Source organism: Notolepis coatsorum, assembly GCF_963971535.1.
Source record: "Notolepis coatsorum genome assembly, chromosome: 12".
In the NCBI taxonomy this organism is placed as follows: Eukaryota; Metazoa; Chordata; class Actinopteri; order Aulopiformes; family Paralepididae; genus Notolepis; species Notolepis coatsorum.
In genome coordinates, this window is record NC_140176.1 from 3975682 (window position 1) to 3991588 (window position 15907).

Consider the following 15907-nt stretch of genomic DNA (forward strand, 5'->3'; position numbering starts at 1 on the left):
TGAAAATGGCTACTTGAACGCACACTGTATTGCTAATCAATAATAGTAATCGGCGTCCCCCGCCGGCCCCCATTTCATCCATAGATGCTCTGTAATAGTCCGGATGCTACGCAGTTTGTTTTATTTCATTCGTATATATACAGCAGAAATGGCGTTTGATATAACGTGACTAGCCTTTAGCCTATTATCTAGCTCCCCAGAAAAAAGACTAGGCGAAAACTGCGATAAACCTTATATTCACGGCGCTATAAAATGACAACCAACCCATGGATTTTTATTTTCTTTAAGCCATTATGAAGGCACGGTTTATGCACTCAAGTGACAATGAGAATGGACAGATAGCAATACTATAAAGTGTATATATATAGCTCTTAGAAAGTACATCGGTTTGTTGACAAAGCGTTGTCCTCCAGCCATATATTACACTGCAAGCCGTGGTCGTCAAAGTGTTAACTCTGTGTGAACCCTAACCCTCAGCACGACTGTAAACCAGGGAAACCTCTGTTTCCTTTCGAGTTTAAATAAAGGTTTGAGACGAAAGGACATGAAACACAGGACGCTTGAAACTGGAAGCCCGGAAGCAGGAAGAAAGTAGAAACTCACGATGCGACAGACGAGCGGGCGGTTGATCTGGTTGATGCCGCCGGCGAAGCAGCCGAAGGTCAGGCCGGCGTGGAAGAGCACGTTCAGCAGCAGGTGCCAGCCCCTCCCGCTGATGCGGATCACCCTGCGGGCAGAGAGGGGGTCAGAGGTCAGAGGTCAGTGAGCAGCGTGGCTACAGGGCAGAGCTGCAGAGGTCAGAGGTCAGTGAGCAGCGTGGCTACAGGGCAGAGCTGCAGAGGTCAGAGGTCAGTGAGCAGCGTGGCTACAGGGCAGAGCTGCAGAGGTCAGAGGTCAGAGGTCAGCGTGGCTACAGGGGAGAGCTGCAGAGGTCAGAGGTCAGAGGTCAGTGAGCAGCGTGGCTACAGGGCAGAGCTGCAGAGGTCAGAGGTCAGTGAGCAGCGTGGCTACAGGGGAGAGCTGCAGAGGTCAGAGGTCAGTGAGCAGCGTGGCTACAGGGCAGAGCTGCAGAGGTCAGAGGTCAGTGAGCAGCGTGGCTACAGGGCAGAGGTCAGAGGTCAGTGAGCAGCGTGGCTACAGGGGAGAGCTGCAGAGGTCAGAGGTCAGTGAGCAGCGTGGCTACAGGGGAGAGCTGCAGAGGTCAGAGGTCAGTGAGCAGCGTGGCTACAGGGCAGAGCTGCAGAGGTCAGAGGTCAGGGAGCAGTGAGCAGCGTGGCTACAGGGGAGAGCTGCAGAGGTCAGAGGTCAGAGGTCAGTGAGCAGCGTGGCTACAGGGCAGAGCTGCAGAGGTCAGAGGTCAGAGGTCAGTGAGCAGCGTGGCTACAGGGGAGAGCTGCAGAGGTCAGAGGTCAGTGAGCAGCGTGGCTACAGGGCAGAGGTCAGAGGTCAGAGATCAGCGTGGCTACAGGGGAGAGCTGCAGAGGTCAGAGGTCAGTGAGCAGCGTGGCTACAGGGCAGAGCTGCAGAGGTCAGAGGTCAGAGGTCAGTGAGCAGCGTGGCTACAGGGCAGAGCTGCAGAGGTCAGAGGTCACAGGAATGTATGACATACAGTGACAGTATACGTCCTAACGGCGCCCCCTATAGGTCCTCACCTGTGGTGCAGGATGTAGGTCATGTGACAGTATACGGCGCCCCCTATAGGTCCTCACCTGTGGTGCAGGATGTAGGTCATGTGACAGTATACGGCGCCCCCTATAGGTCCTCACCTGTGGTGCAGGATGTAGGTCATGTGACAGTATACGGCGCCCCCTATAGGTCCTCACCTGTGGTGCACGATGTAGGTCATGTGACAGTATACGGCGCCCCCTATAGGTCCTCACCTGTGGTGCAGGATGTAGGTCATGTGACAGTATACGGCGCCCCCTATAGGTCCTCACCTGTGGTGCAGGATGTAGGTCATGTGACAGTATACGGCGCCCCCTATAGGTCCTCACCTGTGGTGCAGGATGTAGGTCATGATTGAGACCAGCAGGCAGAGCAGCATGACTGCAGTACAGGCGTAGACCACTGGGTGGAGGTAGTCCCCTGGGTAGGGAGGGAAGGACAGCACCCGCTTGAGGTCCTGCAACACAACAACACACAGCGTGAACACAACACACACTAACACACAACACACTAACACACAACACACACCAACACACACAACACACACCAACACACTAACACACTAACACACACCAACACACAACACACACCAACACACTAACACACAACACACACAGCATGAACACAACACACAGCGTGAACACAACACACACCAACACACTAACACACACCAACACACTAACACACACAACACACACCAACACACAACACACACAGCATGAACACAACACACAGCGTGAACACAACACACACCAACACACAACACACACCAACACACTAACACACACCAACACACAACACACACCAACACACAACACACACCAACACACTAACACACACCAACACACAACACACACCAACACACAACACACAACACACACCAACACACTAACACACACCAACACACAACACACACCAACACACAACACACACCAACACACAGCGTGAACACAACACACACTAACACACACCAACACACTAACACACAACACACAACACACACCAATACACAACACACACAACACACACCAACACACAGCATGAACACAACACACAGCATGAACACAAGACACACCAACACACAACACACACCAACACACACCAACACACAGCAACACACAGCGTGAACACAAGACACAGCATGAACACAAGACACACCAACACACAACACACACCAACACACACCAACACACACCAACACACACCAACACACAGCAACACACAACACACACCAACACACAGCATGAACACAACACACAGCGTGAACACAACACACACTAACACACCAACACACAACACACACCAACACACACCAACACACACCAACACACACCAACACACAACACACACCAACACACAGCATGAACACAACACGCAGCGTGAACACAACACACACCAACACACAACACACACCAACACAGACCAACTCACACTAACACACCAACACACAACACACACCAACACACACCAACACACAACACACACCAACACACAGCATGAACACAACACGCAGCGTGAACACAACACACACCAACACACAACACACACCAACACAGACCAACTCACAACACACACCAACACACAGCATGAACACAACACACAACATAGTGTGCAAGTTGGCTATAATAAGGTCATTTATAGGCCTGATATTCTATATTCTATAATAATATTTCAAATTGCATTGGTCCAGATGGCAGAATTCAGTACTGTATCTACAAAACCTTCTATTTAATCATCTTCCCTTTATTAATTTCCTTAGATTTTTTTTACACATGATCTCAAGAAGGTACTGAACGAGACCAGTGGCAGTTTGTTATGTTTGGTCATTTTTACCATGGTGTTATTCACTGTCAAAGATGCAAAGAAAAATCATAATTCATATTCTCCTTTGTTTCATCACAATTTAAGCAAGCCTAGTAATAGACACAATATTTCTGACACTGGGAATACATTCACTCAGGTCCATAGATGTCCCTAGATACCAAGAACATGCAAATGAACCTTGTAGAAGTGGAGCAATATTCCATTTACTTAGGTATGTTTTTAGGTGGATTTTCAGAAAATAGGGCTCCGGGCTTAAGAGGTTAAGCAAACTGTTTTTATCTTTTAGATAACGTTAAGCTAAATGTTTTTATCTTTTAGATAACGTTAAGCGAACTGTTTTTATCTTTGAGATAACGTTAAGCGAACTGTTTTTATCTTTGAGATAACTTTAAGTTAACTGTTTTAGATAACGGTAAGCGAACAGTTTTTATCTTTTAGATAACATTAACTCATTGATGGCCAATAACGAGTAAACTCGTGTTTCGCCGCCAACACTTAAGATCCAATAACGAGTAAACTAGTTTTTGGATCCTTTGATCTTTTTCCTTTGATCCCTGTTCTAAACGGTCATCCGGATCACTCTAGGTGTCCCTGGCTCATTTGCCTACGTTGGAATTGCAATGCCGATCGAATCTCACCAGGTGGCAGTATCGCCTACCCTTTTAACTCTGATAGAAAGGGATAAGTAGAGACAATGTCTGAACTGGACTGTCGAGACTCGCTCTGAGGGGGAGGAGCTCTCGCAGAGCAATCGCTAGGAGATCTGCTCGCCTCAAAACCTATAGGTTCCCGTAAACACGAGTAATTACATATAAACTAGTAATCGCGATCGCCAATGGGATCATTGGAATTATTCTTTTTGGAGTACCTTCTGGCTAAGGTAAGGTATATTCTATGTCTATTTTACTGAACCTGAAACATGTTTCTGTAACGATGTTTTGTATCACAAACAGTACTGTAATTGCAAATCTGGTATGTCATAAATGTATAGATGTAGCAGTACTGTCTATCTGTATGTCATGTATGTCATATATGTTACGATGAATTGAAAATGGGGGACCCTGATGTAAACAAGACGAAAGTCTTTCTCTGGTCTGCATCCCCTTAACAATTGTATGTATTGAGCTGTACTGTACTGTACCCATTCTGCAATCTGTTAATAAAGTTTTCAATCAATCAATCAATCAATCACAGTGTATTATTTTACCGGACCTAAACCAAGCTTTTTCTAACGATCGCATTTTCGGGGTAAGCCAGCGGGAGGGAAGCCGGTGGGTGGTATTCTGGTCGTAAACAGCGACTCCTACAGGTCGGTCAGGGCGCCTGCAGAGCGAGGGAGGGAGATGGTGAGGGTAGTGTGACCTCCCACACGTTACACCTCACCAATGAGAGTCCGCGCTGCCAGGTGAAAAGAGGCTGCTGGCTGTCTCCTATGTCTCGGAGGAAGCATGTGATAGACTTCAGGGCTCCCTAGACCGACCAGTGGGGGGCACATGCGAGCAACGACCAGGAAGGGGAGGGTTGAATTGGCATAACGACAAAAAATTGGGATGGGAGAAAGACACAGAAAAACAGGAGGAGAAAAAGTGGATAAAGAAAATAAAGATAACACTTATTCCAACGCAACACATTTTTTTGCAGTACCTTATCGTGCTCCGCGGCTACCAACAACTCACATTGGTATATATTATATTTGGTGGTAACCAAATAAAATATATACATTAAAAAAAAAATCGAGCCTCAAAAACAATTCGAGTTCAATTTAAACGGTGAGTACTAAAGTAATCGATTACTCACGCCCATCCCTAGTTACGAATGACTTGTTTCTAGCCCCACTAAGGAGCGCTAGCAGGCCCTCTAGCTGTGTTCATGTCGGTTGCTTGGTCAGGACGACCACTTTGGTTCTAGCTAATGTTGGATCTTTATCGCTCGGCGTTGCCGTCCCTACAACCCCTTGCCTCGCTGCCTCGCGCTAGCGGGGCTAGAAATAAGTAGGTTAACATAATTAGTAACGCACGGTTACAGTTACGGGGGTCGCTAGGTGCCCCTGGTGACAGTATTTCGAGCAGCTGTTGTTTGATTTTGATTTAAGTATAACTAACACACATTATGTTTTGGAGAGGCAGTATTCATTCAGTTTGACACATAAGGAAAAAGCTGGATGCTATACTGGAAAACAACTCCCACCCCCTCTATGAGGAGCACGTTCAGCCACAGACTCATCCCCCACGACACCAACAAACCGCCTCGGCCAGTCCTTCCTGCCAGCAGCCATCAGGCTCCACAACCCTGGGCACGGACGGGTGCCAACTGCTGGAGAACTAACGGCTGGAGAACTTGAGAACTGTTAAGAACTGACTATCTGACTCTTAATAATAAACACTGTTAGGACTGTCTGACTCTTAATAATAAACACTGTTAGGACTGACTCTTAATAATAAACACTGTTAGGACTGTCTGACTCTTAATAATAAACACTGTTAGGACTGACTCTTAATAATAAACACTGTTAGGACTGACTCTTAATAATAAACACTGTTAGGACTATCTGACTCTTAATAATAAACACTGTTAGGACTATCTGACTCTTAATAATAAACACTGTTCGGACTATCTGACTCTTAATAATAAACACTGTTAGGACTATCTGACTCTTAATAATAAACACTGTTAGGACTGTCTGACTCTTAATAATAAACACTGTTAGGACTATCTGACTCTTAATAATAAACACTGTTAGGACTGTCTTGACTCTTAATAATAAACACTGTTAGGACTATCTGACTCTTAATAATAAACACTGTTAGGACTATCTGACTCTTAATAATAAACACTATTAGGACTATCTGACTCTTAATAACAAACACTGTTAGGACTATCTGACTCTTAATAATAAACACTGTTAGGACTATCTGACTCTTAATAATAAACACTGTTAGGACTGTCTGACTCTTAATAACAAACACTGTTAGGACTATCTGACTCTTAATAATAAACACTGTTAGGACTGTCTGACTCTTAATAATAAACACTGTTAGGACTATCTGACTCTTAATAATAAACACTGTTAGGACTATCTGACTCTTAATAATAAACACTGTTAGGACTGTCTGACTCTTAATAATAAACACTGTTAGGACTACCTGACTCTTAATAATAAACACTGTTAGGACTGTCTGACTCTTAATAATAAACACTGTTAGGACCATCTGACTCTTAATAATAAACACTGTTAGGACTATCTGACTCTTAATAATAAACACTGTTAGGACTATCTGACTCTTGATAATAAACACTGTTAGGACTATCTGACTTTTAATAATAAACACTGTTAGGACTGTCTGACTCTTAATAATAAACACTGTTAGGACTATCTGTCTCTTAATAATAAACACTGTTAGGACTAGTGTTACAAAGGATCAGATTAAACCGAATATATATATTTATTTATTGATATATATTGCATAGTATTTGTATATCGTTTGATATCCCCTGTATATTCCTTGTACATATACACGGAATATCCCTTTAGCCCAGACCATAATATTCCATTCTCCTATTGGACAGCGGTCCACCGGCGCCAGGGACCGGCCTCCGGAGCCAGGTTCAAAGTCACCGTCAAGATGTGTCTGGACATGCCCGGCCTTGCCCAGGGATACGCGACAGAAGTGAGAGTGGAACTAGTTTTGTTCACCGTGCGTATAAATACGGCGCAGGTGAATGTAGAAGCCCCTTACCTCCGTACCCTTACCTCCGTACCCTTACCTTCCTTAGCATGTTACCGATAAGTTGAAGCCTCACCCACGATACAACGTGCGGTGAAGTATGGCCTGTTTGGCCTCAGAATAGAGCATCGAGACCGCGTGCGAATTAATAACTGAATTGTCAGAGTTTGGCGCTATACCGTCGAGTGCGACATATTTCTATTAAGTCTTTAATAGTCTATTTGTGTATAGTGTATCGTGCGGTTAGAATTCTATAGTGACCAGCATCTCCAACGCTTCCTCGTATTAGCTAGAGTTCTTATCCAGGCTGGGCCGACCGCATGGCGCTTTCACCCGAGGAGACCTAGACGAGAGCCGTATGGACATGTACACTGGATTAATCTACCCGACGACTACATAGCCCTTTGCGGCTGGAATATATTTGCTTTGGTCCTGTGATTTATGGAGCGTATAATCGCCGACGCCTGCATGTGTTGGATTTACCCCGAGAGGAGTCAAGTCGAGTCGGCGCCCAGAGAGCCTGAGGCCGACTAGCTTTCTTCCCTGTGGAGCTACAGTCTACAAGAGAACCAAGCTGTATTCGTCTGTGGATCAAGAGGATCTGTACCTGAAGTCTCCCTAGTCATCGTTGACCAGACGTCCTACTACCGACAGATCTTCTACCCCCCCTGCTGGCTTACAACCAGTGGGAACCCCTTCCAGTATCTTCCGCTATATTACCAGTGTACCATAGATATAATTCCCTAAGATTCAGGTTGTATAATTACCTCCTGCGTAACCAGAGAATGGACATTCGTTATTGATTTGCCTACGCATATTCCTTTGCCTTACAAGTGCATTCAAAGAATAATGTAAAGTATCCTATGTACCTTTTGCTCCATTAAATACTTGATTAATACCTTTGACTGGAACCGATTTCATTGTGGGAAGTGTTCATCATATTCATATATTGTGTACTGTATGGCCAGTAATTAAAGTACATAAAGCGGTAGTGGTTTAATGATACCATACTTATCAATACAGTCAGGGAATTGTACCCCTCAGTTACAATTGGTCCTTCGAGCCGGATGGTAACTAGTGTAATATTAATATAGTGGTATTAATATTGACATGGCCTATGATGAACACTCCACAAAACGGTTCTCCTAAAGTAGATCGCCCGCAGCGTAGACGGCAGACACCTCAGTACTTAGAGGATTACGTTGCCAGTATACTACCTAGCCTTCTACAGACGGTAAACGCGGAAAAAGTAGATAGTAAAATTATGTCCAACCCTATCGCCCAGGTTACCCCGCCAATAGAGGCCCTAGTGGGTTCTAATGTAACTGACCAAGCTCACGGTAGGGACCAGGAGGGACCTGACACGACTTTACCCCCCGCCAAGACCGAAGAAGTAGTCCCCGGAGAGCTCCAGGATAAAGACGGCTCTCCAGGGATGGAACTCTACCCGCTACAAGAAGAAGAGACCCCGGAGATGGATCTCCAGGACTCGCCACAGGAGAGCAGATCTCCAACGAGTACTGCCAGGAGCGGATCACCTCAACCAGCGTCTTCCCCCAGCGGGGCGGACAAGATGCTGGCACAGGCATTCCTCGCCAGCCTAGCAGCCTCTACAGAACGCGATCGACTCCAAGCAGAGCGCGATCGACTCCAAGCACAGATGCTTAGCGAGCGCGAACATTCTTCCATGGAAAGAGAACGCCTTCAAGCGCAGCAACGGAGCGACGAAGATCGTATACGTCTAGAGATTAGACGCCTTCAGACGGAAGAGAATATGGTAAGAGACCGGGCCGAAGCAGAGCGCGCCGCCGCCGAAGCAGAGCGCGCCGCCGCCGAAGCCCAGCGCGCCGCTGCCGGTGCCCAAAGAGAAGCAGAGCGCGCCGCCGCCGAAGCCCAGCGCGCCGCTGCCGGTGCCCAAAGAGAAGCAGAGCGCGACATCGCTCTCACCAAGCGCGAAGCCGAGCGCGACCGATTACAAGCGCAGATAATGGAGCAGCTGATCGCCAGGGCGACACCCCCTCCCTCCCTACGGGGTTCCAGGGCCTCGTCAAGACACGGGTCAAGGGCACCCTCCCCTACCCGATCAAGCGACCCTGAGCCCGACCACCAGAGAGAGCCTATACCCCCCTCCGAACTCCTTCCCCGACCGGTCCACGCGAGGACCAGCTACAAGGAAGAAACGGTCTACACCGCGGAGAGGCTAAATAGACGACTACAGGATCTAGAGGACCTGCCAGAGCAAGAAGAAGAGGGAGAGGAGGAGAGTCAAGCCCGACAGCAGCACAGAACTCCACAGGACCAGGAGGTCCAGTACAGCCCAGGCTCTACCCCCGCGGCTCTGCGCTACAGACCCCCGACTCAATTCACGGGTGAGCTTGACGCACGACCAGCCCCGAGGAATAGCACCTGGATACGCGGCAGGTACCAGCCCACCAAGAGGCGTAAGAGGAGACTCGCCTAGGAGGCCTCTCTTCCAACGCTCACCGATGTGCCAGCCATCCATGGCATCATACATTGGCACACCGACGTTTCCGGACTTCACCCACGAGAACAGAGCACAGTACACCGAGCTACGAATGTGCTTAGAGACAATGATGTCCGATGTAACTGACGAACCGTACAAGTATGCTATCCTACTGAAGCACCTCAAGGTGCCCCGAGCGCACAATATAGCGCTGGCCTATGCCACCTCTACTACCCCATACACAGCGGCTCTAGCAGCACTCGACCAAAGATATGGACGCATATGGGATTACGTAATACAAGAGATAAGGCATATCGACCGCCTACCCCCAGCCACAGACAATCGCTCACTAGATGACCTGTCTATCAAGGTACAATCCCTGGTAGGGATGCTGGGGGCGCAAAGAGAAAAGGGTATGCACGAACTGTATGCAAACTCTAATGTCGAGAGGATTTTAGAGAAGCTTCCGCCCGCCCGACAAGAGCGCTTCAGGCGGCAAAGAGACCACCGTGATCCTAACGGTCCCGAGCCATCCCTCCTAGACCTAGCCGACTTCCTAGCGAGAGAAGTCAACAGCCTACGGTTGGATACGTTCATGCGGAGCACCCCAAGCTCCAGAGAGGGACCTAGGAGAGCAAACGATGGCCGAAGATTGGTGACCGTCATGCACCAATCAGAACCAGTACCGAGCAGCAAGAACCACAGTACCCCCTCGATGAAAGAGAAGTGGAAGATGGTGTGCCCGTACTGCGAGAAAGAACACTGGTTGTCACAATGTGACACATTCAAGAAGATGACCGCCGACGAGGTGGGTCAATGGATAAAGTCCAACCGACGCTGTTACCGATGTGCGCGCAGTCACATGGCAGCCGACTGCCGCTTAAAGAAGAGGTGTAGTCGGTGTGACGGAGCCCACCTAGATGTCCTACACGACAGTAACAGAAGAAAGCCCACACCCTCAAGCAGCACAAAGGCAAGTGTTATGTACTGTTGAATGCCCACGCTCGCTCTTAGGTCAGATCGATAACTTCATAACTCATTGGTCTGCCTATCTACACCTCAAACAGCGTCCTGTGAAGTGGTTGACACGCAGAACCAACCGAGTCTACAAAATGTTGTTGTTACCACTGACCGACAAGAGACAGCGAATGCACCGTTCCGACCCCCGTCAGTCATCGACCTTAGGTCGAGTGATTGAAGTTGCGGAATCTTTTATTTTATTTGCACTGGGACGGGCTCTCTTTAATTAGATGAGGTCCATGTCTCCTATTCGCACGTATTATCATTATATGGCTTTACTTGATAATCCCATTATACAGAATCCACCTTTAGTCCTTAATGCAGGGATAAAGCCACTTATTCTATTCTGCATTATTAATCAAAAATGCATGGGGTGAAGTTACAAAGCAAAACACATTTCATGCTTACCCGGTCGTCTGGTCAGAAGAAAGGATACAAAGGTGGCTTATAAAGAGGTAATTTTAATTAGAAAAAGCTAGTTACAAGAAGAGACTGAAGTGGAAAAGTGTCCATTTCAGTTAAAATATGCACAGAACAAAACATCTCATCATGCACGGCTTGTGCCCAGTGTCTCGCACCATTCTTCTCATCTCTCAAAAAAGTCAGTAAGCACCATTCTTCTTCTCTCTCCAGCTCAGTGTAAAATCCCACTCTTGAAAGGGCAACCGTCCCTTTTATATCCATCTTACAATATTTCCGATTGGTCTAAACACAGTCAAGTCACAGGCTGTCACTTTTGTTTAGCAAACCAGAGTACAATACGTAATTCGTATGAGCTCCTCCTTCTTGGTACTAACGTTACTTCTCGTTACCTAGTGGTTTTTAAGTAACAGAAAGTCCCTTATCCCTTCAGAACAGACAACTGCTTTGTCTGTGGGGATCACGTGACATGGTACCGGGCACGAAGCCATCCCTAGGATTTCTTATCAAGCTTCTTAAAAGATCTCCTCCAGAAAGCAGTTTTTACCCATCATTCTTTTAGTATTATTCTCTAATGACAGTTAATTCCTATTAATTATAAGCATGCCATTTATGAAAACTTTTACTGTACACATTAAACATTTAATTGTTATATAGTTTCTTTTTTAAGATCTCCCTCTATAGATTCAAGACTCCCTGGTTTTCAACCAGCAACCCTTCCCGTCTGAAAGGGTTAACATTACACAGCTCTTTCTCCTCTGTCTCTGTCTCTCTCCTCTCCAGAGGCCCACATTCCGCTGGTTCACTCCCTTTTCACAGCTTTTCACAGACAGGCCCCTTCTATGAAGACATTTAAAGGCTCAGTTCCATTTTTTTATAAGTAGAGCCATCATAGAGCTGTCTTTCCAGAGTTCAGTTTAAAGATTTATACTGGTCATATAGGAACGACCCAGGATGTCATTGTCAAAAAGTGTCACTTGTTCTGTGGCACTTCTCACCCACTCTGTCATTCTGGGCGGTCATTGTCCATCATCAACTGAATAATGAAGCATATAATTACATGTGAAAAATAGGTATATACGGCTATATTGGAACGACTCAGGATGTCATTGTCAAAAAGTGTCACTTGTTCTGTGGCACTTCTCACCCACTCTGTCATTCTGGGCGGTCATTTTCCATTGTCTTAATAGCGTCTGTACTGGGGGACGAGATGGCGATTGTGGGGTCACGTGGCTGTGACTCTCCACACCCCCTCTGCCATCTCGGTACCTTGTTACCCTGGTAGCCGGCGGGAAGACTTGCATCTGTTGTTCCCTGGCTGGACGGCTCGACAGGATAGGGGTCACGTTGTTGCTTGGTATCCGGCGGGAAGACTTGCATCTGTTGTTCCCGGCCGATGCACCCAGGCTGTTGTCGTCTTGGTCATCTTGGTCACCTTGGTCATCTTGGTCACCTTGGTCATCTTGGTCATCTTGGTCATCGTGGGCACCTTGGTCATCTTGGTCACCTTGGTCATCTTGGGGTCGCCCCCTCTGACCTCTTGGACCTCTCCCATAGTTTGAGGTAGGTTGATTTGTCACTTCTCGGGCGACCCCCACGGATCCCCGAGAATTGTAGCAGCAGTCCTCTATTGAAGTGTGGTTGGCCTGGTCTTGTGACCCTGTCCGTAGGCCTCGCAGGACATCACAGATACAGTCCACAGAGGACTCATTTCTTTTCTCTCTTTCAGGTCCATTCAGGGCTCTCGTCGCCCTGTAACCTGGGTCCAGGCCGATGTCTCTCTGTCCGGTCTGGGAGGTCTGGGAGGTCTGGGAGGTCTGGGAGGTCTGGGAGGTCTGGGAGGTCTAGATGAGGACCTTGAGGATGCTCTGGAGCTTGACCTATCCCGGTCTTCCTCCATTTCCGATTTCTGACCTGAGTCAGTATATTCCTTCTTGCCATTCGCTGCGTCGTCCGCTGACTCCGGGGGACCCCCCCCCCTGTCTAAGAATGCGGCACTGGTTCAGGTTTTGTCCCTTTACCAGCGCACCTTTACCAGCGCAAATTGTTCACAGGCCTTTCGGACTGTTATCGCTCTTTGTTTGGCTTTATGTATGAGAATGTTGTTAGTTCTCAGGTATACCAACATCCTCCTACTTCCGGCATGTCCAAGGTTATCATATACCTGTCTGATCATGTGAGTAGCCTCGTCCTGTTAGCAATGGCTAGTTAGCCTGCTATTCGCTCCTGCTCGCAATGGCTATTTCAGCCTGCTATTCGCTCCTATTCGCAATGGCTATTCCAGCCTGCTATTCGCTCCTATTCGCAATGGCTATTTCAGCCTGCTCGCAATGGCTATTTCAGCCTGCTATTCGCAATGGCTATTTCAGCCTGCTATTCGCAATGGCTATTTCAGCCTGCTATTCGCAAAGTAGAGTTTTTTCTACTTAAGTTCTGACTTTAAGTAATCATTCAGTTACTTCAAGTCATGAGTAAACCTTTTTACCGTAATCACAAAAATATACTTTAAGCGTGATTCTTTCTTTAAGTAGAACCTTCTACGTTTTTGACTGTAAGAAAACATTACGTAACTTTTTAGTCATGAGTAAACCTTTTTACCGTAATCACAAAAATATACTTTAAGCGTGATTCTTTCTTTAAGTAGAACCTTCTACGTTTTTGACTGTAAGAAAACATTACGTAACTTTTTAGTCATGAGTAAACCTTTTTACCGTAATCACAAAAATATACTTTAAGCGTGATTCTTTCTTTAAGTAGAACCTTCTACGTTTTTGACTGTAAGAAAACATTACGTAACTTTTTAGTCATGAGTAAACCTTTTTACCGTAATCACAAAAATATACTTTAAGCGTGATTCTTTCTTTAAGTAGAACCTTCTACGTTTTTGACTGTAAGAAAACATTACGTAACTTTTTAGTCATGAGTAAACCTTTTTACCGTAATCACAAAAATATACTTTAAGCGTGATTCTTTCTTTAAGTAGAACCTTCTACGTTTTGTTTTTTTCAAATTTGTAATTAATTCTACTCCAGAGGCACCTGACAGCAGTCATTTCGGTTCATATTCTTTCGGCCTTTGATACCTATTTAAATAGTATAAAGCCCAACTCACTTGAACTTATGTTCTTAGCCCCGGAACCTCCAATTCGTTTTGGCAGACCTATAGACCAGTGACTTGGCCGCCCAAGCACCACAGCGTCCTGTATGCTGAGGCTTCCAAGTCCCCACAAATCTGATAGGCCCGTCGGATACAGAGACCCTGATGCTCGCTCTGTCCCCCCGCGTCAAGGTGCTAAGCTTGATGAGAGTTTGCAGAGTCTCAATTTTTTACCCATAGGCGCCGGTGAGTGTACATCTCATGCAGCTGATATGGCTGGTAGGGTGCTAACCCACCAAATGGTTGCTGTCAGGAAATCCCTTCCGAATGAAATAGATTACAAATTCACTTTACTTTACTCTGGGTTTAGAGCAAGGACGGACATCTTTACATATTATACTTAGAATATACACAAAATGCATGTAGTATTCTATGTCATGTTTCTTCCTAAATGACAATAACACTTTATATTATTCCTCTTGACAGATGAGCTGTATGTCAAGTGCAGCTTGCACTTGCTTGAGTCACTTGTGTCAGGGCCCCAGAGGGTAAGGATACTATTGATTCTCCTTCCGGGCTTTGAATTCCTCCCTTGTTGTCCTCACCTCTGCTTGCTGTTCTGGGGTTAGTGCGGCCCACTCGTCTGGAGGTAGGTATATGTAATTCTTCTTCCGGGATCTAAATTCCTCCCTTTTTGTCCTCACCTCTGCTTGCTGTTCTGGGGTTAGTTTCTCCACCATCTTATCCCCTGGATCTTGACCGGGGGTCCTTACTTCTCTTTCCATCATTTGGGCCATTGAAGCCCCTTTGGTGAGCTAGCGTCTCCTTGTGCTAGCTTCTCTTGAGCTATTACTCAATATGTTGAGTAATCAGAACTGTGTTCAGTTTCAGAGGTATTTAGCTCCCCATCTTGTTCAGGCTCAGACTCAGTTTCACCTGAAGGTGTCATCTGTGGCCTCGGGTTCTGATCCTTGATCTGAATGTCGCCATCCTCCTCTTCTGAGCCATAGAAAATGGAACAGTGCTCATAATTGATGTTTTTGGCCTTTAGGTACTCGTCTAGAGAGTTGAACGCCTCTATGTCAGTGGAGGGAGATACTCGTTTTGAGGTGGAGCCTGGCGCCTCATAAAGAGGAAGAATGACTACATCGTCTTCTTGGTTTTTTCCATTTCCACACTCATCTTCGATAGTGCGTCGCAGTGTTCTTGAGCGAGACACATCACCCCTTACTGCCCCCGTTAAGCAGGTTGGCACCTTGCATGGCTGCCTCCGCCGTCTGTGTCTCTTAAGCCCTTGCAGGTTCCGGAAGCTCATGTAACACTGGTCACAGTAGTATGGTTTCTCTCGTGTGTGTACCATGTGGTGTAGTGTAAGGTTACGCTTCGCCTTGAAGCTCTTTCCACACTGGTCACAGCAGTAAGGTTTCTCTTCTGTGTGTACCGTGTGGTGAATTTTAAGCTCTCTCTTCGTCTTGAAGGCCTTCTCACACTGGACGCAACCGTAAGGTTTATTTTCTGTGTGTACCACGTGGTGACGTCTAAGGTGATCCTTCGTCTTGAAGCTCCTTCCACACTGGTCACAGCAGTAAGGTTTCTCCTCTGTGTGTACCGTGTGGTGTTGTTTAAGTTCTGCCTTCGTCTTGAAGGTCTTCCCACACTGGTCACAGCAGTAAGGTTTCTCTTCTGTGTGTAT

General features: G+C 46.7%; 1 protein-coding gene across 1 annotated transcript in view; it reads right to left on the reverse strand.

Annotated features, from left to right (window-relative positions):
* The window catches only part of adgra1a (adhesion G protein-coupled receptor A1a), a gene marked incomplete at its 3' end in the record, with an annotated part of 89354 nt that overhangs the window by 38779 nt on the left and 34668 nt on the right, over positions 1 to 15907 (reverse strand). Inside the window, exons 2-3 of the mRNA XM_084326724.1 lie at positions 1995 to 2122; positions 604 to 727 (exon numbers count right to left, since the gene is read on the reverse strand). Of these exons, the coding sequence (XP_084182850.1) occupies positions 604 to 727; positions 1995 to 2122 (252 nt within the window). The remainder of the gene's footprint in view (positions 1 to 603; positions 728 to 1994; positions 2123 to 15907) is intronic.